Source organism: Microcaecilia unicolor, chromosome 6 (genome assembly GCF_901765095.1).
Source record: "Microcaecilia unicolor chromosome 6, aMicUni1.1, whole genome shotgun sequence".
Lineage (NCBI taxonomy): Eukaryota > Metazoa > Chordata > Amphibia > Gymnophiona > Siphonopidae > Microcaecilia > Microcaecilia unicolor.
In genome coordinates, this window is record NC_044036.1 from 251,948,681 (window position 1) to 251,967,954 (window position 19,274).

The following is a 19,274-nucleotide window of genomic DNA, read 5'->3' on the forward strand; positions in this document are numbered from 1 at the left end:
TGCTCAGCTGATGTTTTCTTTCAGCGAGCAGCCGCTCCTCGCAGATATATTTCAGCTTATTATGCCATTTTATAATTGAAGGAACCTCTGTCTGCTTCCAATGGGCTGCTATAACTATCTTTGCGGCCCCCACGGCCTGCTGCACTATGACCCGCTGATGCAATTTTAAGCGTACCATCTTTGCAGTAAACAAGAAAAACTCAGGGGTCCGTGGAACCGCACAACCCACCCATTTCTGTAGCCTACTATGGACTGATTTCCAAAATGTTTGGATTTTGACACAGCTCCACCACACATGCCCCATAGTCCCCCATTGACCACATCCTCTCCAACACAAACCCGAGGTATTTGGGAAAATGCGCCAGAGACGGTCCGGAGTGAGATACCACCGAAACAGTACCTTCACCGCATTCTCCTTGAGAGGCACGTGGAGAGACACACCTACCGCCGCTCTTTCTATTCTCTCCCACTCGGTCCCCCCCAGGGCCACTCCAAGTTCCCGCTCCCAGCTTGTGCTATGTAAGGTATAGCAGGCAACCTGCGCATTAATGCTCTTATATATATGACCTATCAGGCCCCTTGAGGTACAAATTTACCACAGATCTCCAAATCCAATGTTTCCCGCTTTAATACCTGACAGACCGCTTTTGTTTTAAGGAAATGGTTAAGTTGATGGTATGCAAATTCATCCCCCTCCCCAACAGAGTATCTGGCCTGCAGTGCCGTAAACGACAACAATGAGTCATTCTCTACTAGTTGGCCCCAGGTCTTCAAACCCTCCTTGTACCACCGTGTAAAAGGCCCAACTACAGTCCCAGCTAGGAACAGCGGATTGAATGCTATGGGTGACATCCGTGTAAGGACACAATGCCCCTTAGGAAATAAGCTATCCCAGTAATGGAAAGTGACACATATGGACGGACACGTCCCCTCCCCCAGCTCCCGAAACTTCCTAGGCAGCCACATAAGCGCCCCCAGTGGCGTCGATCCCAATGAATGCTGTTCCATATACACCCATTGCCTATCGGGGTACTCCTGATACCATTCAATGGCCGCCTTCCCCTGGGCGGCCCTATAGTACCAAATAGGCCCGGTTTAGTTTAACCCTGTTATTCTACAAGCCTAAACTAAATATATAATTTATCCAGACAGTGGCTGAATATCGTAGCTGTCTGGACAGTGTTTTGATCTGCCCTTACCCTCCCCAAATGGCCCACAAATGTATGCATAATATCTGGCCATTCAATAATTTAACAACTAGAGGTGGACCAAAACTGCTTTTATCAGTTTCGGCCAAGACTGTCTGAAAGCTTTTGGCTGAAACTGAAACTGCAGCTGAAACTCATCACCTAAACCGAAAATTGTATGAATGTGAACCCGTGAAGGCCACCGGGGATTGTCAGAGCTTGCAGTCTCCATCCCTCTGCTAAACTCAAAGTATCCAAGCCAGAATATAATTTAAAAATGAAAGATCATATTTTACCTCCAAGCAAAATAGCCTCCACACATATGGATACAGCTAATGAAAAATGAAACTAAAAGCCACAGTCAGTGGCGTTCCGTGCTTGGCTGACACCCGGGGCGGATCGCCGCTGTGCGCACCCCCCTCCCCCCGGGTGCAGTGCAACACGGCACCCCCCCTGGCGTGGACCGTAACCCCCGCCCCCCCGGCGCAGCACCTCTCACTCCCCCCCGACAGTCCCCACCTGCCTAACAGCTGAGCTCCGGCCGGCACCGCCAATCTGCAGTGCTGCTGACTTTAAATGAAGAAAACCGTCTGGTCGTTGGCCCTTCACTAATGAGTCCTGCCCTCTGATATTACTTCCTATTTCCTCGAGGGCGGGACTCAGTAGTGAAGGGCCAACGACAAGACAGTTTTCTTCATTTAAAGTCAGCAGCGCTGCAGATTGGAGGTGCCGGCCGGAGCTCAGCTGGTAGGCAGGTGGGGACTGTCGGGGGGAGTGAGAGGCGCTGCGCCGGGGGGGGGGAGGGACGGAGCACCCCCCCCACCTGTTGACACCCGGGGCGGACCGCCCCCACCGCCCTGCCCTTGCTACGCCACTGGCCACAGTGCTTTTACAGTGGCTGACACCACACTCAGAGTGACAGTTTATATCATAACTCCACAGAGAGACTAATTCTGTATCAAAAAAACTACTGTGCAAGATCATAACTGCATTACTTACAAAATCCCCAAAAAAATCAAAATACAAATAGTCCCCCCCAGGACTACCTTAGAATCCCTGTGGTGAGCAGGAGCGATTCAGCCATTTGAGAGCAGAGCCAGAATGGGCATGAGTAACTGGGGATCACTCCAGCCCCAACTACACACCTAAACCATCAGGGATTGTAAGATGGGCTCTGGCGGGGGAGGGGCACTCGAAGGTGGTTCAGGGGGATGGGCAACTCCTATTCAGGGTGGAGGGGGATGAAGACAAAGGGGACAAAGCACAAATTTTCAGCTTCCACCGAAAACACAGTCCATCCAGTCTGCCCAACAAGATAAACTCATATGTGCTACTTTTTGTGTATACCCTACCTTGATTTGTACCTGTCCTCTTCAGGGCACAGACCGTATAAGTCTGCCCAGCACTATCCCCGCCTCCCAACCACCAGCCACGCCTCCCACCACCGGCTCTGGCACAGACCATATAAGTCTGCCCAGCACTATCCCCGCCTCCCAACCACCAGCCCCACCTCCCACCACCGGCTCTGCCACCCAATCTCGGCTAAGCTCCTGAGGATCCATTCCTTTTGAACAGGATTCCTTTATGTTTATCCCACACATGTTTGAATTCCGTTACCGTTTTCATTTCCACTACCAGGGCCGTGCCTAGGGTCTCTGGCGCCCCCCTGCAGACTATCAGTTGGCGGCGGCCCTCCCCCCCCCCCCCCCCCCCCGTGAAAATGATCGCTCACCACTTGTCACACTGACAGGAACTGTCAGCAATATTCTTAGAAACAAATTGCTATACATTGCAAAATAAGATAGCAAATGTAAATTCTCAAAGTGGACATATTCCAAACACTAAAATGAAAATAAAATGATTTTTTTCTACCTTTGTTGTCTGGTGACTTTCTTTTTCTGATCATGCTGGCCCAGTATCTGATTCTACTGCTATCTGTCCTCTTAAAACCGTTTCCAGGGCTTCCTTTCCATTTATTTCTTTCCTTTCCTCCTTTCTTCTTCATTTCTGGTCCTCAGCTTCTGCCTATTTTCTTCATCCATGTGCAGTTTTTCTCCTCTCTTCCTTTTCCCTCATTTCATCTCCTTCATCTCTCTTCCCTCCCCTCTATGTCCAGCAATTTCTCCTCTCTCCCTGAGCCCTGCCCTCCCATCCATGCTCCTCTGTCCCCTGCCCCCTCCATTCATCCCTGTCCAGCAATTCCCCTCTCCCTGAGCCCTGCCCTGCAATCCATATCCATCCATGCCCATCTGTCCCCTCCATTCATCCCTATCCAGCAATTCCCCTCTCTCCCTGAGCCCTGCCCTCCCAATCCATGCCCATCCATGCTCCTCTTTCCCCTGCCCCCTCCATTCATCCCTTTCCAGCAATTCCCCTCTCTCCCTGAGCCCTGCCCTCCCAATCCATGCCCATCCATGCTCCTCTGTCACCTGCCCCCTCCATTCATCCTTTTCCAGCAATTCCCCTCGCTCCCTGAGCCCTGCCCCTCCCATCCATGCTCCTCTGTCACCCTCCATTCATCCCTATCCAGCAATTCCCCTCTCTCCCTGAGCCCTGCCCTGCAATCCATATCCATCCATGCCCATCTGTCCCCTCCATTCATCCCTATCCAGCAATTCCCCTCTCTCCCTGAGCCCTGCCCTCCCAATCCATGCCCATCCATGCTCCTCTGTCCCCTGCCCCCTCCATTCATCCTTTTCCAGCAATTCCCCTCGCTCCCTGAGCCCTGCCCCTCCAATCCATGCTCCTCTGTCACCCTCCATTAATCCCTATCCAGCAATTCCCCTCTCTCCCTTCCATGACCCCCCCTTGCATCCATGCTCCTCTCTCTCCTGTCGCTCCCATGTCCCATCATGTCCCAGTTGGCCTGGCCTGGCCCGCCCTCTTCTCCCCTCCCCCTTTGCATCCATGCTCTCATCTCTCCCCTGCCCTCCCGCTCCCATTGTTCAACTGCCCGCCCTCTTCTCTCCCCCCCCCCCCCCAACATCCCTTTTCTTTTTTTTCTTTTTAAATTTACCTCCGTGGCGGTCCAGCAGCACAGCGTCAGTGAAGGAGGCGGCGCTCCCGACGTCTCTAGCCTTCCCTTCGCTGTGTTCTGCCTTCTTCTGACGTCAAGGAAATGACGTCAGAAGAAGGCGGAACACAGCGAAGGGAAGGCTAGAGACGTCGGGAGCGCCGCCTCCTTCACTGACGCTGCGCTGCTGGACCGCCACGGAGGTAAATTTAAAAAGAAAAAAAAAGAAACGGGATATTGGGGGGGGGGGGGAGAAGAGGGCGGGCAGTTGAACAATGGCAGCGGGAGGGCGAGTGAGGTGAGCATGGTGCGGCGGCGCCCCCCAGAGGGAAGCGCCCCCCTGCCATGCTTACCTCGCTTACCGTGTTGGCACGGCCCTGTCCACCACCTCCTGCGGGAGGGCATTCTAATTTCAAGGTGTGTGCTTGCTATTATTTCAAGGTGTGTGCTTAATTTCAAGGTGTGTGCTTGCTATTATTATTATCCTATATAATAATTTGCACCTCCGTCTGGATGCCTGGGTTCGTAACACACTTCCCATTGGTCCGCCCTGGGGATGATGTCACAGGTCGGACCAATGGGAAGTGAGAGGGAAGGGAAGCCAGCACCAGCCACCGGAGGTCTGCACAGAATCGCCCCCCCCCCCCCGAGTTCACGATGACCTGGGAAGGGAAGACAGCACCAGTTCCATGCCCCCCTCCCTCCCTCCTTCCACTCCCGTCTGAGTTCCACGCCCAACCTCTCCTCCAGAGGTCTGCACAGAATTGCCCCCCCCCCCCCCCCCGAGTTCACGACGACCTGGGAAGGGAAGCCAGCACCAGTTCCGTGCCCCCCTACCTCCCCCCTCCCTCCTTCCACTCCCGTCTGAGTTCCACGCCCCCCCTCTCCTCCGAGTTCCCGTGCCTCCCTCCCTCTCTGTGCCCTCCGAGTGGAAGCAGGACATGTGCGGCTGGCTGTCCCCTTCGTAAGTGCCCGCTGTTATTTAAAACTTTTTACCTAGTTCTCCGCCGGCAACAGTGAAGTCGAACAGGCACGGCGCTTCACACTGCCTTCGCTTCTGTTTCAGCTCTGCCTCTGGTCCCGCCCTTCCGCAAACAAAAAATGAAGGCAGGACAAGCATTCCAATGAGTAGAAGGAATGGGTGAAAAGCCATTGGTAGCAAAAAGGAAGCAACAGAATTTGCAGAGGAAGAGAAAAAACACTCTTCAAGGAACTGGTTTAGCAGCGGAGAAACTATAGTGGGAAATACAAAGCATTACTACAGGTTCGTGGTTTGAAATCGGACACATTAATGGTTAAGGAGCGCTGAATTGAAACCTGAGGATGAGCGATAGAGAGTTGCAGCCCAGGACAGCGGATTACGGACGAGATGGTTACAGCAAGCATTGAAAAAAACTGGTACAACAGAAATCTGTAGATTCTGTAAGAAAGAAACAGTTATTCAGCTCGTGGCTGGCTGCGAAGTGCTGATGGTGGAAAAATTTTATACAGAAAGATACAACAAAGCAGTGGCGTACCTAGGGTAGTTGACACCCAGGGCCGGTCATTTTTTAACACCCCCCCCCCCCCCAAATCCAGTACTAGGCATGCCGAGAATACAAAACACTCAGGACCTATAGAGCAATTCTACCATACCATAAGCAGTCATTTCTACGAGTCACACAAGGAAAAGGAAAGCATCTGAAACACTACAGTGAGCACTAGAACATCAATTCACGTATTGTAAAACGAAACCAGACAGAATAGTACAGATCGTAGATCCTGCACAGTCAATGCCAACTGAAAGCCATGTCTTTTTCACAAACACAGATACACCCTAATCCACTAAAGAATAAGTAATCATAAACTTTCTAATTAGACAAAAATTAAACTGAACCCCCAATGCCAGACTCTGCATACAATGCAACACCACAGAAACAGAAACTGTCCCCTAGTACTGTGCAAAATATAAAGACAGCAGATGTAAATTTGAAAAAAAACCCTAACAAGTACCAATCACCACTTTACAAATTAACAAATAGAAATAAAACAAATATAGAAAGTAAAATAATACCATTTTATTGGACTAATACATTTAGCTTTCAGAGGCCAAAACCTCCGTCCTCGGGTCAGTACAGTATAGTGCTGTTACAGTATCCTATCCTGACCTGAGGAAGGGGGTTTTGTTCTCCGAACGTTAGTCAAAATGTATTAAAATTAGTCCAATAAAAAGATTACCTTATTTACATGTTCTATTATAAACATTTAACACATCTACAATACTTTATCCTAAAGCAAAAAAAATAAAAAAAATATATTTTATTTACAGTTTGTTGTCTCTGGTTTCTGCTTTCCTCATCTTCTTTTCACCGTCTTCCTTCCATCCAGCATCTGTCTTCACTCTCTCTCTCTCTCTCTCTCTCTGTCTCTCTGCCATCCAGTGTCTGCCCTCTCTGCCGTCCCTTCCATCCACTGTCTGCCCTTTCTCTCTGCCCCTTCAATCCACCATTTGCCCTCCCTCTCCCATCCATCCAGGGTCTGCCCTCCCTCTCGCTCCCCCTTCCATCTAGGATCTGTCCCCTCTCTCTCTCTGCCCCTTTTTTCAGCCCCCAGTTCTAGCCCCCTTCTCCCCTCTGAACACCCCCACCCCAGTCCCCTTCTCCCCTCCCCTTCTCCTGTCTGAGACCCCCACCACAGTCCCCTTCTCCCCTCCCCTGTCTGAGACCGCCACCCCAGTCCCCTTCTCTCCTCTGAACACCCCCATCCCAGTCCCCTTCTCCCCTCCCCTTCCCCCCTCTGAGTCCCCACCCCAGTCCCCTTCTCCCCTCCCCCTCCCCTGTCTGAGATCCCCACCCCAGTCCCCTTCTCCCCTCCCCTTTTCCCCTCTGAGACCCCACCCCAGTCCCCTTCTCCCCTCTGAACACCCCCACCCCAGTCCCCTTCTCCCCTCCCCTTCTCCCCTCTGAGATCCCCACCCCAGTCCCCTTCTCCCCTCTGAACACCCCCACTCCAGTCCCCTTCTCCCCTCCCCTTCTCCTGTCTGAGACCCCCACCACAGTCCCCTTCTCCCCTCCCTGTCTGAGACCCCCACCCCAGTCCCCTTCTCTCCTCTGAACACCCCCATCCCAGTCCCCTTCTCCCCTCCCCTTCCCTTCTCCCCTCTGAGATCCCCACCCCAGTCCCCTTCTCCCCTCTGAGATCCCCACCCCGTCCCCTTCTCCCCTCCCCCTCCCTGAGATCCCCACCCCAGTCCCCTTCTCCCCTCCCCTTTTCCCCTCTGAGACCCCACCCCAGTCCCCCTTCTCCCCTCTGAACACCCCCCCCCAGTCCCCTTCTCCCCTCCCCTTCTCCCCTCTGAGATCCCCACCCCAGTCCCCTTCTCCCCTCTGAACACCCCCACCCGAGTCCCTTTCGCCCCTCTCCTTCCCCACCTCAGTCCTGTTAAAACCGGCGAAGCAGCGTCGCAGGCAGCACCTCGTGCCCTGCTTGTAAAAAAAAATCAAATCTCCTTCCTTCTCCTCGTCTTGACGTCGACTCGGGCCTTCCAATCAAATTGATTGGAAGGCCCGAGTCGACGTCAAGACAAGGAGGAGAAGGAGGAAGGAGATTTGATTTTTTTTTTTTTTTACAAGCAGGGCACGAGGCGCTGCCTGCGACGCTGCTTCGCCGGTTTTTTAAATGTGCGGCGCCGCGGGAACAGCCACGGGAGGCGGCGGGAGCGGAGCACCCCCCACCCACTGGCACCCGGGGCGGACCGCCCCCCCCCCCCCTTGGTACGCCACTGCAACAAAGTGCCACATCTAATTCACTGAAAACTCTGTAAGCATTACAATATCTGTGTACAGGGAAAAGCATTGGGATCATGACCCTAAGAGAACTGTGGAAAAAATAGGTTATGATCACCTGGGACATCCCCATCCCAACTAATAAAAAGCTGTATGCAAGAAAATCATACACAGGGGCCCTTTTACCAAGCCACAGTAAAAGGTGGCCTGCGGTAGTGTGGGCATATGGGATTTCCACACGCCAAGGCCACTCTTTACTGCGGCAGGAAATCCCTATTTTTTGATTGAGGTCCTTAATGGCCGTGCATTAATTTTCCAATTGGCACATGGCCATTTACTACCTGAGCCCTTACTGCCACCCATTTAGTAGGCAGAAAGGGCTCACGCACTACACCTACAGCAGTGGCCGTACTCTGCCCAATTACCACCAGGAACGCCTACTCCCTGCACCTAGCGTGGGAAATGGCATGCGCCAAAACCAGAGTTACCACAGGGAGCCTGGGTGTGCCCAGCAGTAGTGCTGTTTTCCCATATGCTACCCATGCAGTAGCACCCTTTTGTAAAAGGGCACCATAGTGTGGTAAAAGAGAAAGACACCAGAACAGCATTGATTATAGAGGTGTCAGTCCCACATGATTACTCAGTGAATCATGTGGAGAGAGGGAACATCCTCAAGTACTAAGAAATGCAGTCTGAGACCTACAAAATGTGACAGAAAGATACTGAAATATTTTCCATCAGTTTGGGTGCCACAGGCTTGATCAGAAAGAACTTCCTAGTGTACCTGAATAAGTTGCCTATACTTGTTGCATCTCATGAACTCCAGAAAGAAGCTCTATTTGGCACAATGCAAGTACTATGGCAAGCACTAAGAGTAAATTTGAGAGACTGAGATCATACTCCACATACCCTGGCTTAAGAGTGAGGTTCATTCCTGTCATGGTATGTGCAAAACTAACCCATTTGGACAAATTGCTCCCAAGGGAAACAGATCTTTGATCTAATCCAGAATAATAAAACATATTATTACAATTATATCACCTTACAGAATAGTTAAGAATTCTATGATCTTTGCAGTTAGCACACAATTATATCACACCAACTCCATGACCAAGCCAAATGCAGTTCACTGGAAACTGTATCAGAAGGTAGCCAATGAATACCTCAGACCTGCGGAGAAAACAAGGCACTCAAGGCCGGAGGCTCAGCCTAAGTGTTAAAGCAGAATGTGATTGTATAATTCCAGCTCATGTACCATAACCCAAGAACCCATCTGTGACAGGAATACCTATGGGGAGAAATACCCTAAGGACAGAGCCATGGCATCTGTCCAAGTTCTCTTGGGAACCAGCAGAAACCAAAACACTTAAGAGGTTGAATAACTGCGTTTGAGGATAAACTCCATGAAAAAAGAAAAGTGTAGATAAGACCAAGAACCCTCAGGAGCAACTGAAGTAAATTCCACAAAGATAATTGATAGCAGAAAATAATAAAACTTCCACCCAAAACTCAGCTTAGAAGAGCGAGACTAAGATGCAAACCGTGGACTTCACCCTTCATCCAATCATTACTGCTGAAGCACAACATGCCAAATGACAGACCCACATGGTCTCTGGGAAAAGTTAAGCCCACTAGTCTAGCCTCAAGTGGAATATCAAACCTCTGTTTGTTGGTGCTCCTGGCTTCAAATACAAACTCTCTGCGTGGAAAACTTTACAAACCTGGTAGAGTAAAACCCAAACCATCTTAGGTACTGCTGGAAAAGCAAATCTTTGCTCACCTTGAAGCTACAGGACAGAGTAGGTAGTACAAAATCCAGGTTTCCTTTGGTACTGCCAGTGGAAGCATATGTTACCTTAAACCAGGGGTTCTCAACCCAGTCCTTGGGAAACACCTAACCAGTCAAGTTTTCAGGATAACCTTACTAGAAACATAGAAATATGATGGCAGATAGGAGCTAAATGGCCCATCCAGTCTGCCCATCCACAGCAAATCACTATCTCCTCTTTTCCCTAAGAGATTTCACGTGCCTGTCCCATACTTTCTTAAATTCAGACACAGTCCTCTTCTCCACCGGGAGGCGATTCCACTCATCCACCACCCTTTCTGTGAAAAAGTATTCCTCAAATTACTCCTGAGCCTATAACCTCTTAACTTCATCCTGTGTCCTCTCATTCCAGAGTTTTCCCTCATTTGAAAGAGGCTCACCTCCTGTACATTAAGAGCTTTAAGTCTGTCCCCATATGCTTTATAACAGAGACACTGACCAATTTTGTAGCCCCCTACAGACTCCATCCTGTTTATATCTTTTCATAGGTGTGGTCTCCAGAATTGCACACAGTATTCTAAATGGGGCCTTGGGCACTATCACCATTCAAAATGGGTGCTGAGTTGAAGCGAGGCCGCTTCAACTCTCGGCAGCCATTTTGAATCGGCGCCGGGACCATCAGCACTCAGCATTGCAAGGGGAACAGAATGCAGGGCAGCGCTCCGGGCAGGAAATAAGAGGGGGCTCTTTCCTGCCCCGAGGTCACTAGAACACCAGGGCAGTAGAGTAAGGGGGGGAGGCTAGGACACCCTTAGGGGGGGTGTGTGTGATGTGGGGGTGAAAGGGGTGGGGTGATATGTGACAGGGGGTGGAACAGGGGTGTGAAAGGGGAAGGGGCATGTGCCCTCTTTTTGGGGGGACCAAATATGGTAACCCTTCAAGAGATAAGCAGGGACTATGATAGGCATGTTGCCCCAGCTCCAGCACAAGCTCAACCTATGGACCAGGTAAAACACTGGCTCAGGATGCTGGTGATAAATGGGTGCCAAAATCCCAGTCTGGCATTTCTCCCTCCTCTCCGCCTGTGGTTCAGCATCCATTCCACACGCACACCCCTCCCCGCTGGTGCCCTCTAGCACATCCCACCCTCTCTGACATAACTTGTTTCCAGTGGGGTGGCACATGACAGAGCAAAGGCTGCTGGCACCCTTTAAGACTTGGGTTGGGCTTTTGAGAGAGAGGAGGGATTGCTGCCCTGCTCTGCTCTCACCAACTACTGCTCCACTCCCCATTAGTTTTACCTTTGGGTCAGACAGGAAGCAGCTTCTTTTCTGAATAGAGTGTTCTTTCTAGTCACTTGTGTATAGTATTATCAACCCTGGTTGAATTCTGAGATATCTCTAGCACCTCAAATGCTGATGCTTATATACATTCTGGTTTGCTTGTTTACTTACTGTGCCTGTGAGTGACATAAGTACCAAGAATAAAGACAGCTTTATTGATGTGATATGGAATTTAGGACTGACAGATTTATCAAATTCTTTATTTCAGGGCTTTGTGGGAGAAATGGGTTTGGAAGGGCCAAAAGGACCACAAGGACCTTATGTAAGTTAAAAAGGAAACACTGACAGAAAACAAGCTTTTAGAGGTATTTACTGGAAAGGACTCTTCTCTGCCTCACAGAGATTGAGTCTACCTTTCTGATATATACCATTGCTAATAGTTGAACTGGCCTTTTCTGCTTTCCCCTGTAATGCTGGTTAGAGGTCCTGGAAGGATTTTGCATTCAGCAGTTTTCTTGCTGAAAATGGAGGCACTATTTAAATGCATAATTCTTCATCTCTGTGCTGTTATATTAATTTTGTTTAATCCAGAGGGTGGCAGCAAGTCTTGCAATAACTGTTAGCATTTCCTTTCTCTGCTAGCAGGGGTGAAGGGTGTGTCTGTTGTATGCTAGCAGGAGCAATGGGTTAAGAAAGTGAAGATACTTAACCTATAGCATGCATTCTCCAAGGACAGCAGGCCTTATATTCTCACAGATGGGTAACACAGGTCTGCATTGCCGGTCCGGTGCTTGTAACAAGCTTAAAAAATAGGGTTTTTGAGTGTGAGACACGCTCCATCATGCATGCACGAGTGCCTTCCTGCCCACCACAAGAGCACAGGACCAGCAACACAATATAAAGCATAATAAAAAGGAGATAACTCCAAGGGGAGGTGGTTAGGGTATGTGAGAATATAAGGCCTGCTGTCCTCAGAGAATACGTGCTACAGGTAAGTACCTTTGCTTTCTCCGAGGACAGTCAGGCCTATAAATCTCACAGATGGAAATCCCTAGCTACCAGGCTCACCAAAAACAAAAACCAGTGGTCAATTGGACCTTGCAGCTGCGAGAGCAAAAAAGTAATTAACCTGAAACTATATACAACTGGGTGAAAGTGCAGCCTGGAACAGAACAAAATGAGTTGGACTCTAGACTCCAAACAAATTCTGCATTACTGTCTGTCTACACAGACTGTGGCTGCAGTACTGAGTTATGAATGTGTGGACTGAAGACCACGTCGCAGTCTTGCAAAATTCTTCAATGAAGGCTGACTTCAAGTGGGCTACCGACGCAGCCATGGCTCTGACACTAAGCCTTGGCATGACAGCGAAAGAAATGCAATCTTCCAATCAGTTGGAAATGGTGCATTTCCCGATGGCGACCCCCATCCTATTGGGATCAAAAGCAACAAAAAGTTGGGTGGACTGTCTGTAGGGCCTAGTCCGCTCCAAGTAAAAGGCCAATGCTCGCTTGCAGACCAAGGTGTGTAGTGCACTTTCACTAGGATGGGCATAAGGTTGGCGGAATGAAACTCACAGACCCTGCGAGCTGAAGTAACAGCCAACAAAAATATAACACTCCAGATCAAGTACTTCAGATGACAGGAATCAAGTGGCTCAAAAAGAGCTTTCATCAGCTGGGTAAGAATGACGTTGAGGTCCCATGACACAGGCGGAGGTTTGACAGGGGGCTTTGACAAAAGCAAACCTCTCATGAAGTGAACAACTAGAGGCTGTCCAGAGATGGGCTTACCCTCTACACGTTGATAAGCACTAATTGCACTGAGGTGAACCCTTACGGAGTTGGTCTTGAGACCAGACTCAGAGAGGTGTAGAAGGTATTCAAGCAGGGTCTGTGCAGGGCAGGAAATAGGATCTATGGCCTTGCCCTCACACCAGACGGCAAATCTCTTCCATTTGAAAGAGTAACACCTCTTAGTGGAATCGTTTCTGGAAGCCAGCAAGACCCTGAAGCCACCCTCAGGAATATGCAAAGAATCATATTCTAAGCTCTCAATATGCAGGTTTTGAGGGCCAGAGACCGACAGTTGGGATGCAGAAGATATCCCTCATTCTGCATGATGAGAGTTGGAAAACATGCAAATCTCCACAGTTCTTCAGAGGATAACTCTAGAAAAAGAATGAATCAGATCTGTCCAGGCCAGTAGGTAGCAATCAAGACCATGGTCCTGTGACCTTGCTTGAGTTTCAACAGTCTTCCCCACAAGAGGAATGGGAGAATACACATACAGAAGTTCCCAATGAAGGAAGAAGAAATCTGATGCTAGTCTGTCATGGAGCCTGGAACAGAACTGAGGAACTTTGTGATTGGACTGAGTGGCAAAGAGATCCACAGAGGAGGTGCCCCATGTTCAGAAGGTCTTACGGGCAACACCCATGCTGAGGGACCACTCGTGTGGTTGCATGACCCTGCTTGGTCTGTCTGCCAGGCTGTTGAATTTTCCCGCCAGGTACGTGGCCTTGAAGAGCATCCCGTGCTGGTGCACCCAACGCCACATCCGGACAGCCTCCTGACACAGAGGTTGTGATTTGGTGTCCCCCTGTTTGTTCATGTAGTACATGGCAACTTGATTGTCTGTTTGAATGAGTACAATTTGATTGTTTAGCCGATTCCTGAAAGCCTTTAGAGCATTCCAGATCACCTGGCGCTCCAGAAGAGTGATTTGGAGATCTCTTTCCTGGGTTGACCAAGCACCTTGAGTGTGAAGCCCGTCTAAATGAGCTCCCTATTCTAGGTGGGATGCATCCATCGTCAGCACTTTCATGGGCTGTGGAATTTGGAATGGGAGTCACAGAGTCAAATTGGGTCAAATTGTCCACCAGAGTAAGGACTGAACCAACTCTGGCAGAACTCTGATGACATCCTCTAGGTTCCCCGTGACCTGACACCACTGGGAAGCTAGGGTCCATTTGTCAGTTCTCATGTGAAGACATGCCATGGGTGTCACATGAACAGCAGAGGCCATGTGGCACCTCAACATCTGACTGTGATATGCCAAACTGCTCGGATGCGAGTGGCAAGGGCGACAGCATCTGCCTGCGCCATAGGGAGAAAAACATGAGCTAGCTGAGTATCCAGCAGGGCTCCAGTGTACTTTAATCACTGGACAGGGAACAGATGGGACTTGGCAAACCCTAGTAGCTCTAACACCCGAATAGTCCTCCGCATGGACTCCTGAGCCCTGTCGCACGATGTGCTCTTCGTCAGCCAGTTGTCAAGACAGGGGTACATATGGACATGCTCTTCATCAGCCAGTTGGACACTTGGTGAAAACCCTGGGAGCCAACACGAGGCCAAAAGGCAACATGCAATACTGGAAGTAACGTGTCCCCAGCCAAAATCAAAGCTATTTCTGTGAGCTGGAAGTATCAGGATACGAGTATAAGCATCCTTTTAAGTCCAGAGAGCATACTCAATCATTTTCCTGAAGCATGGCAGGGTACCCAGGGAAACTATTCTGAACTTCTCTTTTGACCAGGAATTTGTTCAGGCCCCTCAGGTATAGGATGGGATGCCATCACCCCCGTTTTCTTTTGCACAAGATGTACCTGGAATAGAATCCCTTCCCTGGGAGGAATGGGTTTGACTGCACAGACCTTAAGAAGGGTGGAGAGTTCCTCTGCAAGTAGCTGCTTGTGCTGAGAGTTGAGGTGATGTGCACTCAGTGGGCAATCTGATGGTCTTTGAAGCCAATGCAGGGCATAACTGAGACTATTTAAAGAACCCACCGGTCGGAGGTTACAAGGGCCCACCTTTCTTGGTAAAGCTCCCCCCCCCCCCCCCCCCCAGCAAGTCATCCAGGATGGTCACTTTTACAGTGGTTATGCTCTGCTGGAGTCAGTCAAAAGCTCACCCCCTGCTTTGACTGGGGAGCCGTCTGGGCCTTAGGCACACGCTGTTCATGAGAATGAGGGTGCTGGCTGCCAAGGCTGGTGAGAAGAAGGGGTTACCTACGCCTCTGCGAGTAATAAATACTCCTCAACTTGACAAAAATCATCCTAGAGGAAGCAGGTGCAGAAGGCACCCAGCGGGGAAGAGAGAGAATCAATGGTATCAGTGTGCCTCTTGATGAAGTCAGCAACCTCCTCCACCTTCTCTCCAAAAAGATTACTCCCTCCCCCCCCCCTCCCGGCACATGGTATCTGACAATCACTATTGGATCACTTGGTCCAAGTCAGAGAGATGCAGCTATGAGAGTCTGTACGTTGCTGTGCTCTCAGCAGAGATTCTAGAGGCCACATCAAAAGTGTTGTAGGCGACCTTGGCCAAGAATTTATGACATGACTTCTGCTGCTTCACCAGCTGGCGAACAGATTCAGCCTGCTCCGGTGGGAGAAAGTCTGCTAAATCAGACATACTAGACACCACGGACCGCAAGTACAGGCTTGTGTAGAGCTGGTAGGATTGGATAAGGGAGATGAGCATGGAGGCCTGATACATCTTCTGCCCAAAAGAATCCAGGATTCTATCTTCTCTTCTAGGGGGCAAGCTGAAGTATAGTCCCTAGAACTCCTGGCCCTTTTGAGCATGGATTCCACCACCAGAGAATGATGAGGCAACTGTGTGGAGACCCACGCATCAGCACCTCCTTTATGGAGGGGGAGTGGTTCTCCCGGTGCGGAGGGGGAGCAGTCCTCCCGGTGCCAACACTTCTAAGGGACCAATGAAATCCTTAGTGCCCCAGCACCATGCGTTGAGGGGGATTGATGCCAGTGCTTCTTCCAATGCTGGCATCAATGCGCCCAGTGCCAGAGGATGACGTTGAGTCCTCTCGTTGCCTCGGGATTGGGTCCAACACTGATCGGTCCCAGGGAGCCTGCATAGCGGCCAGCGTTGAGGCAGATGGAGACCCACTTGATGCATGATCACTCCCAGTGCGCAAGGGTCTTGCATACGTATGGACCGATGCACTCAATGCTAATGCTGACACCAATTTCGAGGCTTCGGATCTGACTCCAAAAATCTTTTTTTCTGAGCCTCTCTGGCCAACTGTGTTCTCGACTTCATTCAAAGACAGAGAATACAGTTTGCAGGGGTAGGATAAAATAAGGAAAATCCTGAAAGAGGTATTAAGAAAAAGAGAGAGAAAAAAGGAAGGCACAAAAAGCTGTGAGGAGTGGACAATGACACATCCTCTCTCTTCACCGTGGAAAAAAGAGAATTGAAAAAGGCACACATGCGCAATGTAGCACATTTTGTGCTTCAAAACTTATTTTTTAAAGCTTGTTACAAGCTCTGGACCGGCAACACAGACCCGCGTTACCCATCTGTGAGAAGAAATAACAGATCATTAAAAGCAAAGAAACAGAGAAATAAGAGCAGAGTGCTGGCTAGGAGTGACAAGATAGCCAATGTGCACTATCCAGTCCATGCTCTGAGTGTGGGTTTCTCTTCACAGGGTATTCCTGGATTGAGAGGAGAAAAGGGAGAGCCAGGACCCAAAGGATGGAAGGTACAAGAGATGTGTTCTGTTGACTTCACATTATTATTAGGGCTGCAGTTTGATTAAACATTTTAATCACGATTAATGTCGAGACATAGCCAGATGCTCATTGGGGGGGGGGGGGGGGGCACACATTTTCTCTCCCCGCCCCCCCCCCCCAAATTAGATATCATACTTTTGCTGGTGGGGATGCCAAAGCCAGTTGAAAAAATCCACTTCCAAAGGGGTGACTCGTATCGAATTTCTTCAGCTGGCAGGGCTTCAGCTACCCTACCAGCCATTGAGAAAGTAAGGTAGCTTTGGAGGGGTCCTTCACCCATCCTGTCTCTCTCCCCTGCCTCCCATGCCTTCCCTTCACCCATTCTCTCGTTCTCTCAATTGCCCCCCCCCCCTTTCTTTCTCAATTCCTTCCTTCCATTCACCTGCCTGACATCTCTCCCAGACCGCCGGCAGCTCTCCCCTCCAAGTTTACCTTGTTATTTGCATTAAATCTTCGCCCTGCAGTGGCTGCCTCGGCCTGCACCAGGCCTTTCCTTGTGACCTGGCACCCCCTTCTGAAAACAGGAAGTTGCATCAGAAGGGGCGGGATGAGTCAAAACAAAAGGCCCAGTGCACTGCTGGAGTGCCAAAGACTTACTGCAAATAACAAGGTATAAACTGGGAGGGGAGGGGAAGGGAAGGGAGAGCCACCGGCCATAATTGAAATGAGAGCCGCCAGCCATAATTGTGGGTTATAACATGTGTTTGGGGAAACTTACCAACTACTCTATTTTTAGCTATTTTAATTGCATAGGCATAACTATAATAGACTTTTGTAGCATTTTATTAGGTGAGACTGCAGGAGTGGCACCATATGGCAAAATACTGGTGCCCACACACATGCAGCTTAACTAGTGTATGAGTTAAAACTTGCATTTCTAATTTTTTTCTTTTTGGAAAATGGGGGTGTGTCACAGGGATTTATGGCTGAAGTTTTTGAATAATTTATCCAATTATACTGTCTTTCTCTATCCATTTTGATGCTGATTTTCAAATTAGGCAGCAATGACACAAGGTTGGAGACCTGAGGTAATAAAAACAAATTAGCAGCATTTACCACAGGTGTGGAAGCAAAACTTTGTATATCACCTCTGCTAGAATGGCAAAAAGTAGGGGTGGGAAACAATTAACATTTTTAATACCACAATTAATTTGCACCTCTGGGCTGGATGGCTTTGTACTAAAAAGGCAGACTATATGGAAATTATTTTAAACCTGCTGAATATAATGAAATACAGGCGCCCATTTCTCTCCTCTCCTGCTAACACCCCCCCCCCCGAAGCATACAGATCATAGTAACATAGTAGATGACGGCAGAAAAAGACCTGCACGGTCCATCCAGTCTGCCCAACAAGATAAACTCATATGTGTATACCTTACCTTGATTTGTACCTGTCTTTTTCAGGGCACAGACCGTATAAGTCTGCCCAGCACTATCCCCTCCTCCCAACCACCAGCCCCGCCTCCCACCACCAGCTCTGACACAGACCGTATAAGTCTGCCCAGCACTATTCCCCGCCTCCCCACCACCAGTCCCGCCTCCCACCACTGGCTCTGGCACAGACCGTATAAGTCTGCCCACCACTATCCTCGCCTCCCAACCACCAACCCCTCTTCCCCCCACCGGCTCCGCCACCCAATTTCAGCTAACCTCCTGAGGATCCATTCCTTCTGCACAGGATTCCTTTATGTATATCCCACGCATGTTTGAATTCCGTTACTGTTTTCATCTCCACCACCTCCCGCGGGAGAGCATTCCAAGCATCCACCACTGTGATAAAATACTTCCTGACATCTTTTTTGAGCCTGCTCCCCTTCAATCTCATTTCATGTCCTCTCGTTCTACCGCCTTCCCATCTCTGGAAAAGATTTGTTTGCGGATTAATACCTTTCAAATATTTGAACGTCTGTATCATATCACCCCTGTTCCTCCTTTCCTCCAGGGTATACATGTTCAGGTCAGCAAGTCTCTCCTCATACGTCTTGGAACGCAAATCCCATACCAATCTCGTAGCTTTTCTTTGCACCGCTTCAATTTTTTTTACATCCTGTCAGGCTCAGTCGCCAGATCCGCAACACTCTTTCTCAGTCTCTTCCTTTCTTCACCAAGCACGCCCTTCACTCCCGAGTCGACAGTCTGCAATCAGGGTCTCCGGACAACAGGCAAATCACCAGAAGTGTTTTATTATCTCCTGATTACATTTAATCTGCTTTAAGGCTTCACAGGCCTTCCCCTCTCCTCAGTGTAGCTCCACTTTTAAACACAGTTCATTGGAGCCCTGCTTGCAATACAGTTCAGCTTGGGCCTGCTTTCCACACAGTTCACTTTGGCCCTGCTTTCAATATGGTTTTCTCCAGCACTGCTTCTAATCCAGTACTTAGTGGTACTGCTCTTTCACACAGCTAATGAGCACTGCTCACAATTCAGTTCAGTTAGCAATGTTTTCCTCATCAATTCAGTTTAGCACTGCTTTCAAACACAGTTTAGTTTAGCATTGCCTTCAAACACAGTTCATCTTAGAAATGAAATTAAACAGTTCAATTCAATGGCAATATGGTCTAAGTCACTTTCTCACGCTTAGACCTAATGACCCCCCTCCCTTGTTTGTCAGCACAAAACCACCTGACATCCACCCACCAGGTCAATTCACCAAGGCTTCATTCACTCTCTCCAGTGTTGCCAGGTGGGCAGTTTTACTGCCCAATTGGGCGGTT

At 49.5% G+C, this 19,274-nt stretch overlaps 1 protein-coding gene across 2 annotated transcripts in view; it reads left to right on the forward strand.

Annotated features, from left to right (window-relative positions):
* Positions 1-19,274, forward strand: part of LOC115472910 (collagen alpha-1(V) chain-like) — a 256,126-nt gene that overhangs the window by 206,522 nt on the left and 30,330 nt on the right. For both annotated transcript variants that reach the window (XM_030207418.1, XM_030207419.1), the window contains exons 32-33: positions 11,284-11,337; positions 16,476-16,529. In XM_030207418.1, the coding sequence (XP_030063278.1) occupies positions 11,284-11,337; positions 16,476-16,529 (108 nt within the window). The remainder of the gene's footprint in view (positions 1-11,283; positions 11,338-16,475; positions 16,530-19,274) is intronic.